Source organism: Impatiens glandulifera, chromosome 2 (assembly GCF_907164915.1).
Source record: "Impatiens glandulifera chromosome 2, dImpGla2.1, whole genome shotgun sequence".
Lineage (NCBI taxonomy): Eukaryota > Viridiplantae > Streptophyta > Magnoliopsida > Ericales > Balsaminaceae > Impatiens > Impatiens glandulifera.
Genome location: NC_061863.1, coordinates 8,265,671 through 8,279,118, shown reverse-complemented (window position 1 = coordinate 8,279,118; position 13,448 = coordinate 8,265,671). Strand labels below are relative to the sequence as shown.

The 13,448-nt window shown below is 32.5% G+C and overlaps 1 protein-coding gene across 1 annotated transcript; it reads left to right on the top strand.

Annotated features, from left to right (window-relative positions):
• The first annotated feature begins 479 nt into the window (after positions 1-479).
• On the top strand, positions 480-11,988 carry LOC124926237 (uncharacterized protein sll0005). The gene is made up of 14 exons (XM_047466430.1): positions 480-786; positions 1,713-1,836; positions 2,958-3,204; positions 4,699-4,740; positions 5,530-5,601; positions 5,837-5,972; positions 6,813-6,970; positions 7,447-7,531; positions 7,941-8,134; positions 8,521-8,682; positions 9,180-9,329; positions 10,386-10,646; positions 10,777-11,055; positions 11,657-11,988. The coding sequence occupies exons 1-14, from the start codon at positions 732-734 to the stop codon at positions 11,891-11,893; spliced, it is 2,202 nt and encodes a 733-aa protein (XP_047322386.1). The 5' UTR covers positions 480-731; the 3' UTR covers positions 11,894-11,988.
• The last annotated feature ends 1,460 nt before the right edge of the window (positions 11,989-13,448 follow it).

The following is a 13,448-nucleotide window of genomic DNA, read 5'->3' as shown; positions in this document are numbered from 1 at the left end:
AATTCAATTAATTGTTAAATCTTATTTTGATATTGATTTTGATTATTTTGAATTTATTTATTTATTTAAAATAATTATTTTAATATTCATTGAATAACTAAAATTCTAGTTAATATTAAATTTTTTATAAATAAATAATTTTATTTCTAATTATCACATTTAAAGATATTATTTTTTTCTTAATTTTAACTTTCAAACTAATTTTTAAAATCATTTTTTTTTTAAGTTTAACCGACTATAATAAATTCTAAATAAATATTATAAAAGAGTAATTATTTATGAAATGACAATTGTATTCCAACTTCAACAAGTAAATCTACATACTATAAATATTAGTCAAATTTAAAAGTAAATTTTTAACATCTTCATAAATAAATTTAATATTTATTCCTTATTTAAATATCAAAATTCACTATTAAAATATTAGTTCAATTAAAACCCTAAAATAAAAAAAATAAAGATAAACCGGATCGCGCAACCAGATGTTACAGATCGGTGCGCCGGTGACCGCTTGAGCCTACCAGCCGCCAAGTGGCCTGTAACGTGTCGAGTCCTGATTCTCTCTCTCTCTCCGTTCTTTGTTAAGCCAGGATCTCTCTCTCTCCTCCCTTGTGTTGCGCCTGAGCAGTCGGTTTACCTTCAGGCCGACGGTTTTATCCAATGCGTTCTTGTGATCAACTTCCATGGCTTCATGATGTTTCAGACAATTTGTTTCACCAAAATCAATTTCAATGAGGAAACTTGTCGGGAGGCTCAAACGGCTTCCTTCTCCGTTTGTTACTAGAAGTATGTTTCTTTTACACATTCGCATTTCTTTATCTCGTTTCTTTCGTTTGGATTCAATGTTCATTTCTAGGGCCCAGAATGTGGAAAGGGATGTGTTGATAAAGTATGGGTAATTGCTGCACCACTTTGAAGTTTGGAGTGAGATTTTTGTGCATGCAATTTCTTTCTTACTAGCTGTAGAGACTATCTTTGTTGAATCTGATCGGTTATTTTATTTTAGATCTTAAATGTAACTTTTTCAAGTGTTTATTTTGGTGGGTGAAGAAGCAGGAATTTTATCTGAAATAGTGAATAGTTGGGTGGTGTCCAATTTGTTAGGATAGGTTTTTGGTAGCCTATAATCACAGTTTATGATCTTAGACTGATGTTGGCTAGATGAGAAAATACGTTTTGAATATCTTCAGTCTTGTTTAGGTGTGAAATATAGCTTCAATATCCTCACAACTATATTCTTCAATTTTAGATGTTCAATCTTCTATTTCAGTTCCCTTTTACTCTCTATTTTCCCCATTTCACCTTCTTTGAACTCTTTGTATGGCTAGAAGTTGCTTTCACCACCATTTTAGAAATACAAACTGTAACTTAGAAAAGAAAATAGCTCAGAAGGATAACAGTTAGCCAAATGTCAACGGAATATTTGTCTACCTATTTTTGGGTAAGATCTGATATTGTTGTTTATTCATTTCCGACAAACAAACTTTGATAAATTATGCAAAGTTGATTGATAGATTGAAACTGAATAGTAGGTGATAAGTTACATAGATCCATGTAATGTGATTACCTAAATTGGCATGAAAGCTTGAATATCCAGTTTTAAATGATTGTGGTATGACAAACTCTTTCTTTTGTTTTCCCTGTTTTCCTTTTAAGTTCTGATTTTCCTTGATGCTTCTTCTATTGACATGCAATTTTCATTTCTTTATCAGCTTGTCATGACGAAGGACTAACTGTAAACAGTCTATCAAAATGTTTGTCATTCATGGATTTCCAAAAAATAGAATCAAGAGTACACAATCTTGCAACTACACTATTCTTGCGCCAAAGGAGATTGTAAGTCCTACTTTATCTTACCTGCTCTTTTATTCTGAGATATAGTTTCATATCTCCAGAAAATTAAGTTGATGTGGTTGGCACAGGGTTACAAATCAAGCTCTGCAAACTTGACCTATCTTCTCATTTGTACATGGGCTGTTGATTGAACAGAATATATTGAACTAATCCATAAGTGTTATGTTGTGTACATCTCTCCTGAAACAGTTAAGAAATAAGCACCTTTCTTATGGAGCTGTCTAACAAAACTGATAACTGCAATTATGTGGTGTACTTGTAGGGGTGAGCATTGGGTAAAACCCAATTTATAATTTACACAACCCACTCACTCTTTATTTTGGGTTGGGTAAACCCATTCTACCCAAATTATATAAAGCTAAGGGTGTGTTTGATAAATTGACTTATCCAACCCATTTAATTTTAAATTTAGCTAAACTCAAATTTCTATAATATCAAAGCAAGTTTAAAAAATTTATATCTTTGATAATGTTTTCTCTATCAACCATGAATCAGTTAATAAATATTTTTTTTTGAAAGGGATTAAATAAAAAATAGTCAGTTAATAAATAATCAAGTCATTATAATAAATATGATTAATTTATTGAGAAAATAAAATTTTGATTACATTAAATAATTGTACATGTAATATCCACCACTTATTAAATTGTTGCATGATACGTTAATTGAATAACTCATAACAATAAATGATTTTTTTGTTACCATTACTGCTAGTATTATAAAAGAGAACAAAAAATCCCAATTTACACTAACCATAAACTAAACAAAATCTATGGCCTTAATTATTGGATTAAGCAATATGTTTTGAAAAACAAGACTCAAGCCTATCCGCTAGGACAACACATTGTATTATAATTGTGTTTTTGGGCTACAACATATATTTCATTATTTTTCTTTTTCTACCCGAATGCAACAAACACAATTTAGATGGGTTGGGTTTAGGATTTACCCAAAAAATGCTCACCCCTAGGTATTTGAGACCTACCAGTTATTTTGTCTCATCACCACATAATGGATCTCTTTGGAGGAAAACCGCTAAGGTGGAGTTTTTGAAATCAGTTTATCATCTATTTTCTCTAATTCACACTTTATGGTTGATGAAGGTATTCTACAAGTTATACCAGTGTCCATGGTGAGAGGCCGTCTGCTGAATATGCAAAGCTGAGAAAGGAATCCTTAGAAAGTGAATTTGGGCATGCAATTGGAGCTTACAGCTCCAGGAATCTTTCAACATTGTATCGCTTTGGACCATTTTTGGCTTTATATAGAGCTGCAATTATTTCATTCCATGTGTTGAAGTTGACTGCATGGCAATTGTTTGTTCATGATATACATAAACGTGCAATTAAGGTATTCCACCCCCTTCTCTTCTATTTTATTCCCATTTCGGAAAACAAAATGTGGCCACAAGGGGGTTAAGCACAGTATTCTTGCTTTATCTACCCATAAGTAAGTGCTTCTTATTCCAAACATGTTGAGTTGGGAAATCAATTTCATAGCAATGCATATGAGAAAAAGAATTGAATATGAACCAGATGAATGTCATAGAATCAGAATATGATAAATCAATTTTACAGCAACGTTACATTATGGATTAATTGAGGTGAAAACGTGTATGTTCTTAGGTCATGAATGACTTAACTATTGGTTAGACCTAGGGATGGCAATGGGGTGGGAAATGAACTTACCATCCCTGCCCCGTCCTTGTTTGGATCGGTTCGGAAATCCCACGGGGAAAATAAACTAGTAAAAGAAAGTATGAAATATAAGTATACATATTGGTGACATTGTAAATATAAGTTCTAAATTATTTTTCAAACCGGGGAAAAACCGTCCCAAACAGGGCAATTCAGATTGAATACCATCAGAACAGATTATATTGACATCCATCTTAGATCATTTTTATGTTGCTACTATTTTGTTTTTTTAGAAAAATGCAATTTTCTTATGAGAGAAGTCATTTCAATCTCCATGCTTCCTTAGCAAATGTGTTTCAGATTTTGAGCGCAATGTATATTGATAGGTAGAACTATGATTGTTGTATGCATGTTTGATTTCTGAAATGCAATTAGAGTTTTTCTTGGTCAATGTGGCATATTAGAATTATCAGTACAAACAAGGAGCAAATTAGACTTGCAATGAGAATTTCAACCTATTCCATCTCATATTGCTGAATCATCATGTAGGTGATTCCCTCTGTTTATGAAACTTCTTATGCATATAGAATTTTAAACACATTATGCATGAACTAATATGGGTTATCTCTGGTCCTGTGACTTGTTCCTATGAATGAATTATATATAGTGTGTTCTCATTGATAGCAGGCTTGATTATAGCTAAGTCTTCATGCCTGTATCTATGTGTATATAAAGATAAGCCTATCTAATAACACCCGATCAAATCTCGGTGAACCTGATCGAAGATACATGGTCCTTGTTTGATCTCGGGTTATTTGAATATCTAAGTGCGAGTGGATATTTCCAAATAATTTTGTTTGATGTAGGTTATAGATTTGAGGTTATTTGGGTAAAAACTAAAAAGACATTTAGGGTATAGATATATAATGAATAAATAAATGTTTTTATTTTCTAAATAGAGGGTATTTTGGTTGATGATTTGTGAGTAGATTGTTGATCAATGGGTTATTTGAAAATAAATCTCAAATACCCCACATCATACAATGTCATGTATTCTGACATTAAAAATTAAGGTCCACCTTTTTCTGCCAAAATTATATACTACATTCTCTCTTAGACTAGATTCCTGTTATTTTCTTTCCAAGTTTATATTTATATTTAAATAATCATTACAGGAAGAATAACCTATATATGCAAATTATTGCAGTTTCGTGAGACTCTCATTCACCTGGGCCCTTTCTACATTAAGGTAAGTAGTTACTCTTTCCTCTTAAATGCTACTTTTTTGGTCTTATATCCTTGTTTTCTTTAAAATTTTATTGGCATCATAAAGTTTCCTTTCAGTAACATGATCATGGTTCAGGATTATTAAATGAAAATGTTTTTGGTGGGTCAATCTACTTTAACATTGATTTAGGTTGTGTATGTCTTCAAGTTGGTCCTTGTTTACTTCTCTATCTTTTAATGTAAGGTGGGCACAGTGTCTATCTTACTAGAATATGGTCTTCAACAACCCTTTGTAAATAGAAGCTTTTCATTGTCTTTAATAGTTGGATTAATTCAGTAAGATGTGGAGCTTGTTTGATGTGGGTTATTTCCAAATAATGCACTATACAATCAACTGTCACATCATTCTAATCATCAACCAAAATATCCTGTAATTTTCAAAATATTAAATACTAAATGATATTTTGGTCATTTTATCCCTATAATCCACTTTTACAAATAATCCACTTTTACATCAAACACAATGTTTTCCAAATAACCCAAAGATTGTTCGAATAACCCAAGATCAATTAAGGCCGGGAAGTTTTCGAGTTTTGAAATGGAAAAGGCTGTAAGTTCTTGATGTAAAAGAAAGATCACATAAATTTGCGATTTTCAAGTGCTATATGTTTTTTGTTCATTAGTTCTCTCCCTTAGTGTAGGAAACACACAATCTTAATCTTTAAAGAATGTGGAATTCCACACTTTAATTGTTTTAATTCAATACGCTGCAATCGGAACAAGTTGTAAGTTTAATGTGTGTTGTTTACAGCTTGGTCAAGCTCTTAGCACAAGGCCAGATATATTGCCACCGATTTACTGCCAAGAACTTGCTAAGTTACAGGTATCCTAGTTTGACCTATTTTAGCTCCTTGTCATTGGCCCATTTCGGAACACTTTTAAAAATTTGTTTCTGGATCCCAACACAACAACTTAAAATAATTTTTTGTATCTGCTTGTTTAGTTTTCTGTTGATTTTCCACATACAGAGTGTTTCCAAATGGGCCTGGGAATACCTTGATGTTGCTCTCCTAGGGAGTTTGTTTTCAAATACTTAATGCACATTCTATTTATTGCAGGATCAAATACCTCCATTTCCAACTCATATAGCCATTAAATCAATTGAATCCCAATTGAAAGTTCCTGTTTCACAACTATTTGCTGACATTAGTGCAGAGCCTATTGCTGCAGCATCTTTGGGTCAGGTGTATAAAGGTTAGAGATTCTTATCTTCTGGAGAGGAAGATGCCAACACCATTTTATGCTTCTGTTTCCTTTTCTCATCATTGCTGCATGGAGCGAAAAACATCCTTCAGGGGCTTGTAGTTGCCTTGTATATTTAGCATACTCTTTCGCGCATGATGTTACTTGATACAAACTAAGGTCTTCTTTGATGAAAGGTTATTAATCCAAATAACCCCTCGCCCATCAACAATCAAATCATCAACCTAAATACTCTTCTTAATTTATTTTTTTGATAAGTGATGCATTTATCCAGTCAGCGCGAAAGTTGGCATTGATCAAGGGGAAAACCAAACCATTACACTACAAATTGTGCCATCTGTTGACAAAAGTTAATCAAATAGAGACATAAACCATCAAAGCAAATTAATTAAATGCTAACAAACCTAAAAAAAAGCGCCCTCAAGCCCCAAGATCAAGGTCCTCAAATGAAAGGTTATAGGTCACTTTTTCTTTTTATATGAAAGCTTACAAGTTATCTTTTTTATAATTTTTAAATCATGTAGTCTTGTCTTTTCATCTACAATTCAAAAGGCATATTGGACAATACACACAAAAATCCAATTATCTCATATCCCTTATCAAACAGTTTATTTATTTAAAGATTCTGATATTTTCTAATCCTTCCTCAAACCAAGCTCTAATACATGACATCCATACATATATATTATGTTTATGCTCTGCAAAGCTCATATTCTTGAACTTAGCTTTGTACTTATATGTGGGGTTTCAAATGGCTATTGGCAAAGCCTTTTTTTGTTGGACTAATTCCTAGAAGCTAAAATTCTATTTTTGATACTTCAAGTTTTGCAGCTCATCTGCATACTGGAGAGCTAGTTGCTGTCAAAGTGCAGAGGCCTGGAATGTCTCTTTCTCTGACACTTGACGCTTTGTTGTTTCACATGATTGGAGGTCAACTCAAGCGATTTGCCAATGCCAGAAAGGATCTGTTGGTGGCAGTAAATGAGATGGTGAGCATTTGAGACTGCAAGCAAATATATTTTGAACTAATAATTTTTATGGCTTACTATTTCTGTATGCCATGAGCCTATTTGGAACTGGTATTTTGTCGCAGAATCATGGTCCCAATGAAAAGTCATGAAAGTTAAAATTGGAAGTGCATTTTTTTGGTGTAAGATTTTTTTTTGGATCTTGATTCAAATTATAATGTTATTTCAGTTGCTTCATTTGGCATATAAATGATTTTCTGCAGTATCCAATGTATAGTGTAGTTTTTGTTGTAGCCAAATTATTATTTTGGATCATGATCCAATTGTTTTGTGATTTTTTACTAACTTAAACAAATGTAGATTTTACTGTGATCAACATGAAAAAGTTTGATAATAAAACAGCCCCAATAATATCACTATGATGACAACATATTTTGTGGAAAGCATGCTGTCTTTAGGTGCTGCTGATCTATATGAGATTTTCTTTGAGCTTATAGGTCAGGCATATGTTTGAGGAAATTGATTATGTTCTAGAGGGAGAAAATGCTGAAAGATTTGCTGCTCTCTACGGTAGCTATTCTGGTGAGTTCTATTTTGACTTGATTTTGGTGCTAAGCAGTAAAAGCTTGTTTCATTGGGGTTTATTGAAATAAATTTGGTTTATTTAAAAAATGGGGAGTGGTGGTGATTGTGAGGTGAGGAGGTGGGTATTTTTTTGGTGAAAGGACAAGGTTATTAAAATTAATGATAAAATAAATTTTATTTTTTAAACTTTAGTATTTTGGTTAATGAATTGAGTGATGTGATTGATGAGAGAGGATGAAATGATGTTTGATTATAGTTGGATTTAAAAATAGAAACAACCGAACAAGAGGAGAACTCTTCATTTGTTGTTAAGATTTCTATGTGCTCATAATTAGCAAGGATTATTTTATTTTTCCATCTTTCTATCACAATCAGAAACTGACTGAAATCTAATTTCTCTGGACAGATGGGATGGAAGATGTTGAAGATAGACATAGTAAACCCACTCCCAAAAAGTCTGATTCTGTCAAAGTACCAAGAATATACTGGAAGCTTACTTGTAAGGCTGTCCTTACCATGGAATGGATCGATGGGATCAAGCTTACAGATGATGTTGCTCTTAAGAAGGCATCTTTAGATCGCAAGAAACTCATTGACCAGGTTGTCTTTCTCAATATAGAAGCCTAATAATTTCAAATCATTTCTTCAGATACTTTGAGCTTGATTGATAGAAGAAGTGATTGATGATTTAGTCCAAATAAACCACCCTCACATATCATTCACTTCTATCACATTATTCAAATCATTGATCAAAATACCAAACTATCTTTACTTAATTTTTTTATTTTTTTATAAAATTAAATATAAAAGATATTTTAGTCATTAACCCAAATAATCCACTCTTTCATCAAACAGTTTTTTTTTTTGAAAAAATCCTGCATCAAACAAGCTCTTAAATTACGGGAGACCCTGTTGGTCAGTTATCTTGGTATTAGTAAAGGTATTTTACGTATGTAGACTGACCATAACACTTTTGAGGCTTGTAGGGGCTGTATTGTTCTTTGAAGCAGCTACTTGAAGTAGGATTTTTTCATGCTGATCCTCATCCAGGAAACCTTGTAGCAACTAAGAGTGGATCAATTGCCTACTTTGATTTTGGCATGATGGGGGATATTCCACGTCATTACCGTGTTGGCCTTATACAAGTGGTATGCTTTAAATTTTCTGAATAATTAAATGACTCCACTCTTTCCTATTAATCAAGTATAATTCTCTTCAACTAGTTTTTTTCTTTTTTAATTTATCTTTTGAAAGAGGTATTAAATGTGTGATTTATGTAAAAATAAATTTAGAGCAACAAAAAGGTTATTCTCATGCCTTCGAAGTAGAGAAACAAATAGGCTTCTCTCATGCCCACAAAAAGCATTATGAATCAATGTGTCTGAAAAAAAACATAAACTAAAAAGCATCATAAACTAAAACACTGTACTGATTGTTTCATCCTCGATGTTAAAGACCTACCAATATGTTCCAACCCTTTAAGAAAGAAATAAGAAATAATCCTTTGATTCTGTCCTGATTCAAATTTTCTTCTATCAGTATTAGTTCTCCTCAAGAGACATTGGTGCTTGGCCTGGATTTCTATCAAGTGCTTTGACATTTTCTGATGGTGGAAATTTGACAATGGTTTATCTTTTGTTTTCAGCTTGTGCATTTTGTCAATAGGGACTCTCTGGGTTTGGCTAATGACTTCCTCTCTCTGGGGTTTATTCCTGAAGGGGTTGACATATTAGCAGTTTCAGATGCTTTGCGGGCATCCTTTGGTGATGGGACTCGATCATCTAGAGACTTCCAAGTATGTGATAGTAAATTATCCAAACATGCTATTTTTTAGTTATCAATTAACCTGGCTTTGTCTGAACTTGGGTTATTTGGATATAATCACGTGGTTATTTCAAAATATCCTTGTTTGAAGTAGGTTATTAAAAGTTGGGGTTATTTGGGTAAAAAGACATTAGGGGTATATAAATAGATAATAAAAAATTAATTATTACATTGAAATAGAGGGTATTTTTTGTTGTGATTGATGAATAGATTGTTGATTAGACAAGAACCCACATCAAACAAGGCCCAAGGGTAATTACTTATAATTTTTATTGTTTATGAGAGAAAAACCCATCAGAGGAATTTTATTGACAAGTGAGAATGAAAATTGACCCTAACATATAAAAAACTCCCAACTACCTAATATATAGCCCGCAAACACTCATAATCAATTAACCAGGCAGCAAGCGGAACTTGCCGTCTAACGGGCTCAAACCCAGGACCTCAGGGAGGCTGGAGATATCCACTTCTTATTGCTTCTTTACATATTGCTGCTGAGTATAATGACTAGAATGAATTCGTCCCACAGGGTGCTTATTATTCGCCATGTGCTACGTCCAAAATAACGATTTCTATTTTTTAAATCCAACCCATAGCCCACACTCCGCAGACAGTCCCTTTCTGTCGAGAATCTGTAGCACCATTTAGAAAGGAGTGCCTTGTTGAAAATCGTGAGATCTCTAATTCCTAGTCCCCTATTATCTTTACTATGTTTAACTATCTTCCAGTTGATCAAGTTATATTTCTAGTATGTTTGTGAACCTGACTATGAAAACTTGGTCAGAAAAGCATCAGATCTTTCCATAGACGTTCTTTCTATCCTTTATTGTCAGTTTGTCCGCATATTCTTTTCTAGTTGCTGGAGAAGAACTATACTCTTACTGTGTGACTTCAGTTTATTTCCCTTTCAGGCCATATTTTTATCTTGTGATTATTATTATTATTATTTTGCTTACACATATTTTTGTCTAGTTGCTGGAGACTATACTCATTCTTTGTGTGTGATTTCAGTATTATTCTTTTGCAGGCCATATTGAACCAGTTGTATGATGTGATGTATGAATTTAATTTTTCTCTTCCACCAGACTATGCCCTTGTAATAAGGGCACTAGGATCCCTAGAAGGGACTGCAAAGGCTCTTGATCCTGAATTCAAAGTTATTGAAAGTGCTTACCCATTTATCATTGGGCGTCTTTTAGCAGACCCAAGTCCCGATATGCGGAAAATATTGAGGGAACTTCTAATCCGCAACGACGGTTCCATAAGATGGAATAGGCTCGAACGACTAGTAAGTTTTCTTTTCTCATGACCAATCTGATGGGCCAATACCGTAATTTTATATAATTTTATTTTCAGATAGTAGCAATATCACCAATCTGATGGGCCAATACCGTAATTTTATATAATTTTATTTTCAGATAGTAGCGATATCTGGACATGCTAATGAGTCGGGTGATGGACATGTTGCTGATTCGGATAACCCATTAGAGTGGAAATCATTTGACATGCATGCGGTTGCTTCTGCGACTGAAGATCTCTTCCAATTTATACTGTCAGATAAAGGCTATAAGGTGCGGATATTTCTTGTTCAGGATATAATAAATGCAGCTGATGTTTTCCTGGAGGATGTTGTAATTGGAGCTGTTCTTGATGATGAGAAGATTGAGCCAACAACTTATCATACTTCTAAGGCCAAGGTCAGTTTCTGATGATTCAAATTGGATTTTTTTATAATTCTTATTAGTTATGACCTATATATATACAATAAGAAAGAATTCATACAAAGATAGTAAAATAATGTCCTGACAATGTTTATATGTAGTAGGGTGTATTTATTCTTCAATGATTTTATTTCATGTTTATATTTATTTATAAAAACAAAAGCCGTAAACTAAGGAATCCCTAACTAATAGGAATTGATCTCGGCTACTTTGATTGTCTTAGACCCTAAGAATTTTTTTATTACTAATATTTGACCAGATGACTTTTTTTTTATTTCTTGTATACCATAAAGACTTAATGTGAGCCTGTCATGAAAATAGCTTCATCGATTTGAGCTTCTCATTGAAATTCCGAACAAGACCTTCAATGTCATAAGCCAAATAAGTACTTGTTTGTTGCCTCTTCTTCGGAATATTCAATAGGGCCTTAAATGGTATTAGCGGATTTTAAAACATGACCTTTTGTAATCTGGAATTGAACTTTTCATTAAGCTAATTAAAGTTAATATAAGTTGTCGCATTCATCTTACAACATGTTTTTATATTGCTTCTAAACATATGGCTCTTGTTTTTACAGGAAGAGCAGGATATGCTTGTTAGGTTGGCTAACGGGATCAAATCGCTTGGCCAAGCAGTGAAGTTGGCACCCGATGTTTGGGCTAGCATGTTAATCCGTATGGTGGTAAAGCCCGAAGTTCATAAATTTGTTTTTGATGTAATCCAAACGTTTCTTTTACATTCTGGCAACAAAGTTCCCCATACGACATGGGTTTCTTTGTCCAAGATTCTTCGAAAGATGTCGAAAGGTCGATAGTTCTGTTATCGTTGTATAAAAAGACAGAATGTACCTTTTAGCAAATTATCAATAAGTTTTGAAATAAAATATGATAGAATAGACATTAAACATTATTTTCTTGAATGTTTTGATTTTCTATACTTGTTTCAAATGGCCAAATTTGTTTTTTCTTTTGTGATTACTAGGTTTGTTTTGTAAGGTGGTTTTATTTTTTATTTCCTTGTTGATGCTTTAAAGATTTTATTAGTGTTGAGTTTCTTCTTCCTATTTTTATGTGATTTTGGAACTCTTCGAGATGCCATTTATGAGGAATTTGGTGAAATTTCAGATAAGATGAAAATGATATTATTGGTCAATTGAGTTTAATGCTTAACTGTAAATAGTAACAAATTAGAAGTTTTAACATATAATAAACTATTTTTAATATTTGTTTTATTCTTAATTTTGGAACATAGAGGTGAATATAGTTTTGCACGCAATAACATGTTAAAAATAAACTATACAGATGTTCATTCTAAATAAATTTAAAAAAACTTATTTTATAAATTTAAAATCATAATATCTATCCATTTATATTTATCAATTATACTAAATTTAGTAAGAAAAAGAATAAAGATAATAATTCTTAATCTTTGTAATTAGTATACAAGGGGTTCAAATATAGTAAACCAATGTATTGTACGAACTATTTTCGAAATAGAATTGTTTAAATATGAACAAATAGAACGATTTTGTGCGTATCATTATTAAAATATGGTTTCCCTAATATGAACAAAACAAAACGATTTTGTTGTACATATCATTTTCGCGAGTTCCAGAATTTTTTAGGATTAAAAACTTTGAAGTAGTTACAAATGGTGAATTACCGTAAAAGAGGAAGCCGAAGAGAGAAATTATGAAAAAATGTAGAAATATATTAATCATAATATATAAATATATGAGAAATGATAAACTCAACGAAATTTCCATCGAAAGTTAAGCCACGAATTCCACGTGGTATGTAGGAGAAAGAGTAAAAAAAAAATAATTAAAATGAAACGTTTCATTTTTCCTCAAAACCAAAACCCTCTTCAACCAAAACTCTCTTCTTTCTTTCTATCTCTTTTGTTTCATTCTCTCTCTTTCTCTTTTGTTTCATTTTTCCTAAACTCACCGGCGATTCTCTTCTTTCATTTTTATCGACTTCTCTTCCGATCGATCAAAATGGTAAGACTTCTCCCGTTTATGAAACATTTCATTTTCCCCAAAACCAAAATCCCCACGAAAATCTCTCTCTTTATCTTTCGTTTCATTTTCCCAAAACCCAACCCAGTGACGATCTTACAGAAACGTTTTATCGACTTCTTCTCTTCCGATCGATCGAAATGGTAATCTTCCGATTTAGATTAGGGTTGTAAAAGATTTGAATATCAATATTCTATTTTAGCTGCATTTTTGGTTTAGCTGTTGAATCGATTTGGATTAGGGTTGTAAAATATTTGAATATCAATATTTTGGGTTTAACTACATAAACGATTTTGAATAGAGTTGTAAAAGAGTGATTTTGATATTTTAGCGATTAGGGTTTTGCGTA

What these genes read in the sequence shown, in the direction of transcription:
- LOC124926237 (XM_047466430.1), top strand. Translation starts at nt 732, where the DNA reads ATGAGGAAACTTGTCGGGAGGCTCAAACGGCTTCCTTCTCCGTTTGTT. An exon ending in TCTCTACGGTAGCTATTCTG is followed by an intron (nt 7,532 to 7,940) that starts GTGAGTTCTATT and finishes TTCTCTGGACAG; the next exon opens with ATGGGATGGAAGATGTTGAA. An exon ending in GGAATAGGCTCGAACGACTA is followed by an intron (nt 10,647 to 10,776) that starts GTAAGTTTTCTT and finishes TTTTATTTTCAG; the next exon opens with ATAGTAGCGATATCTGGACA.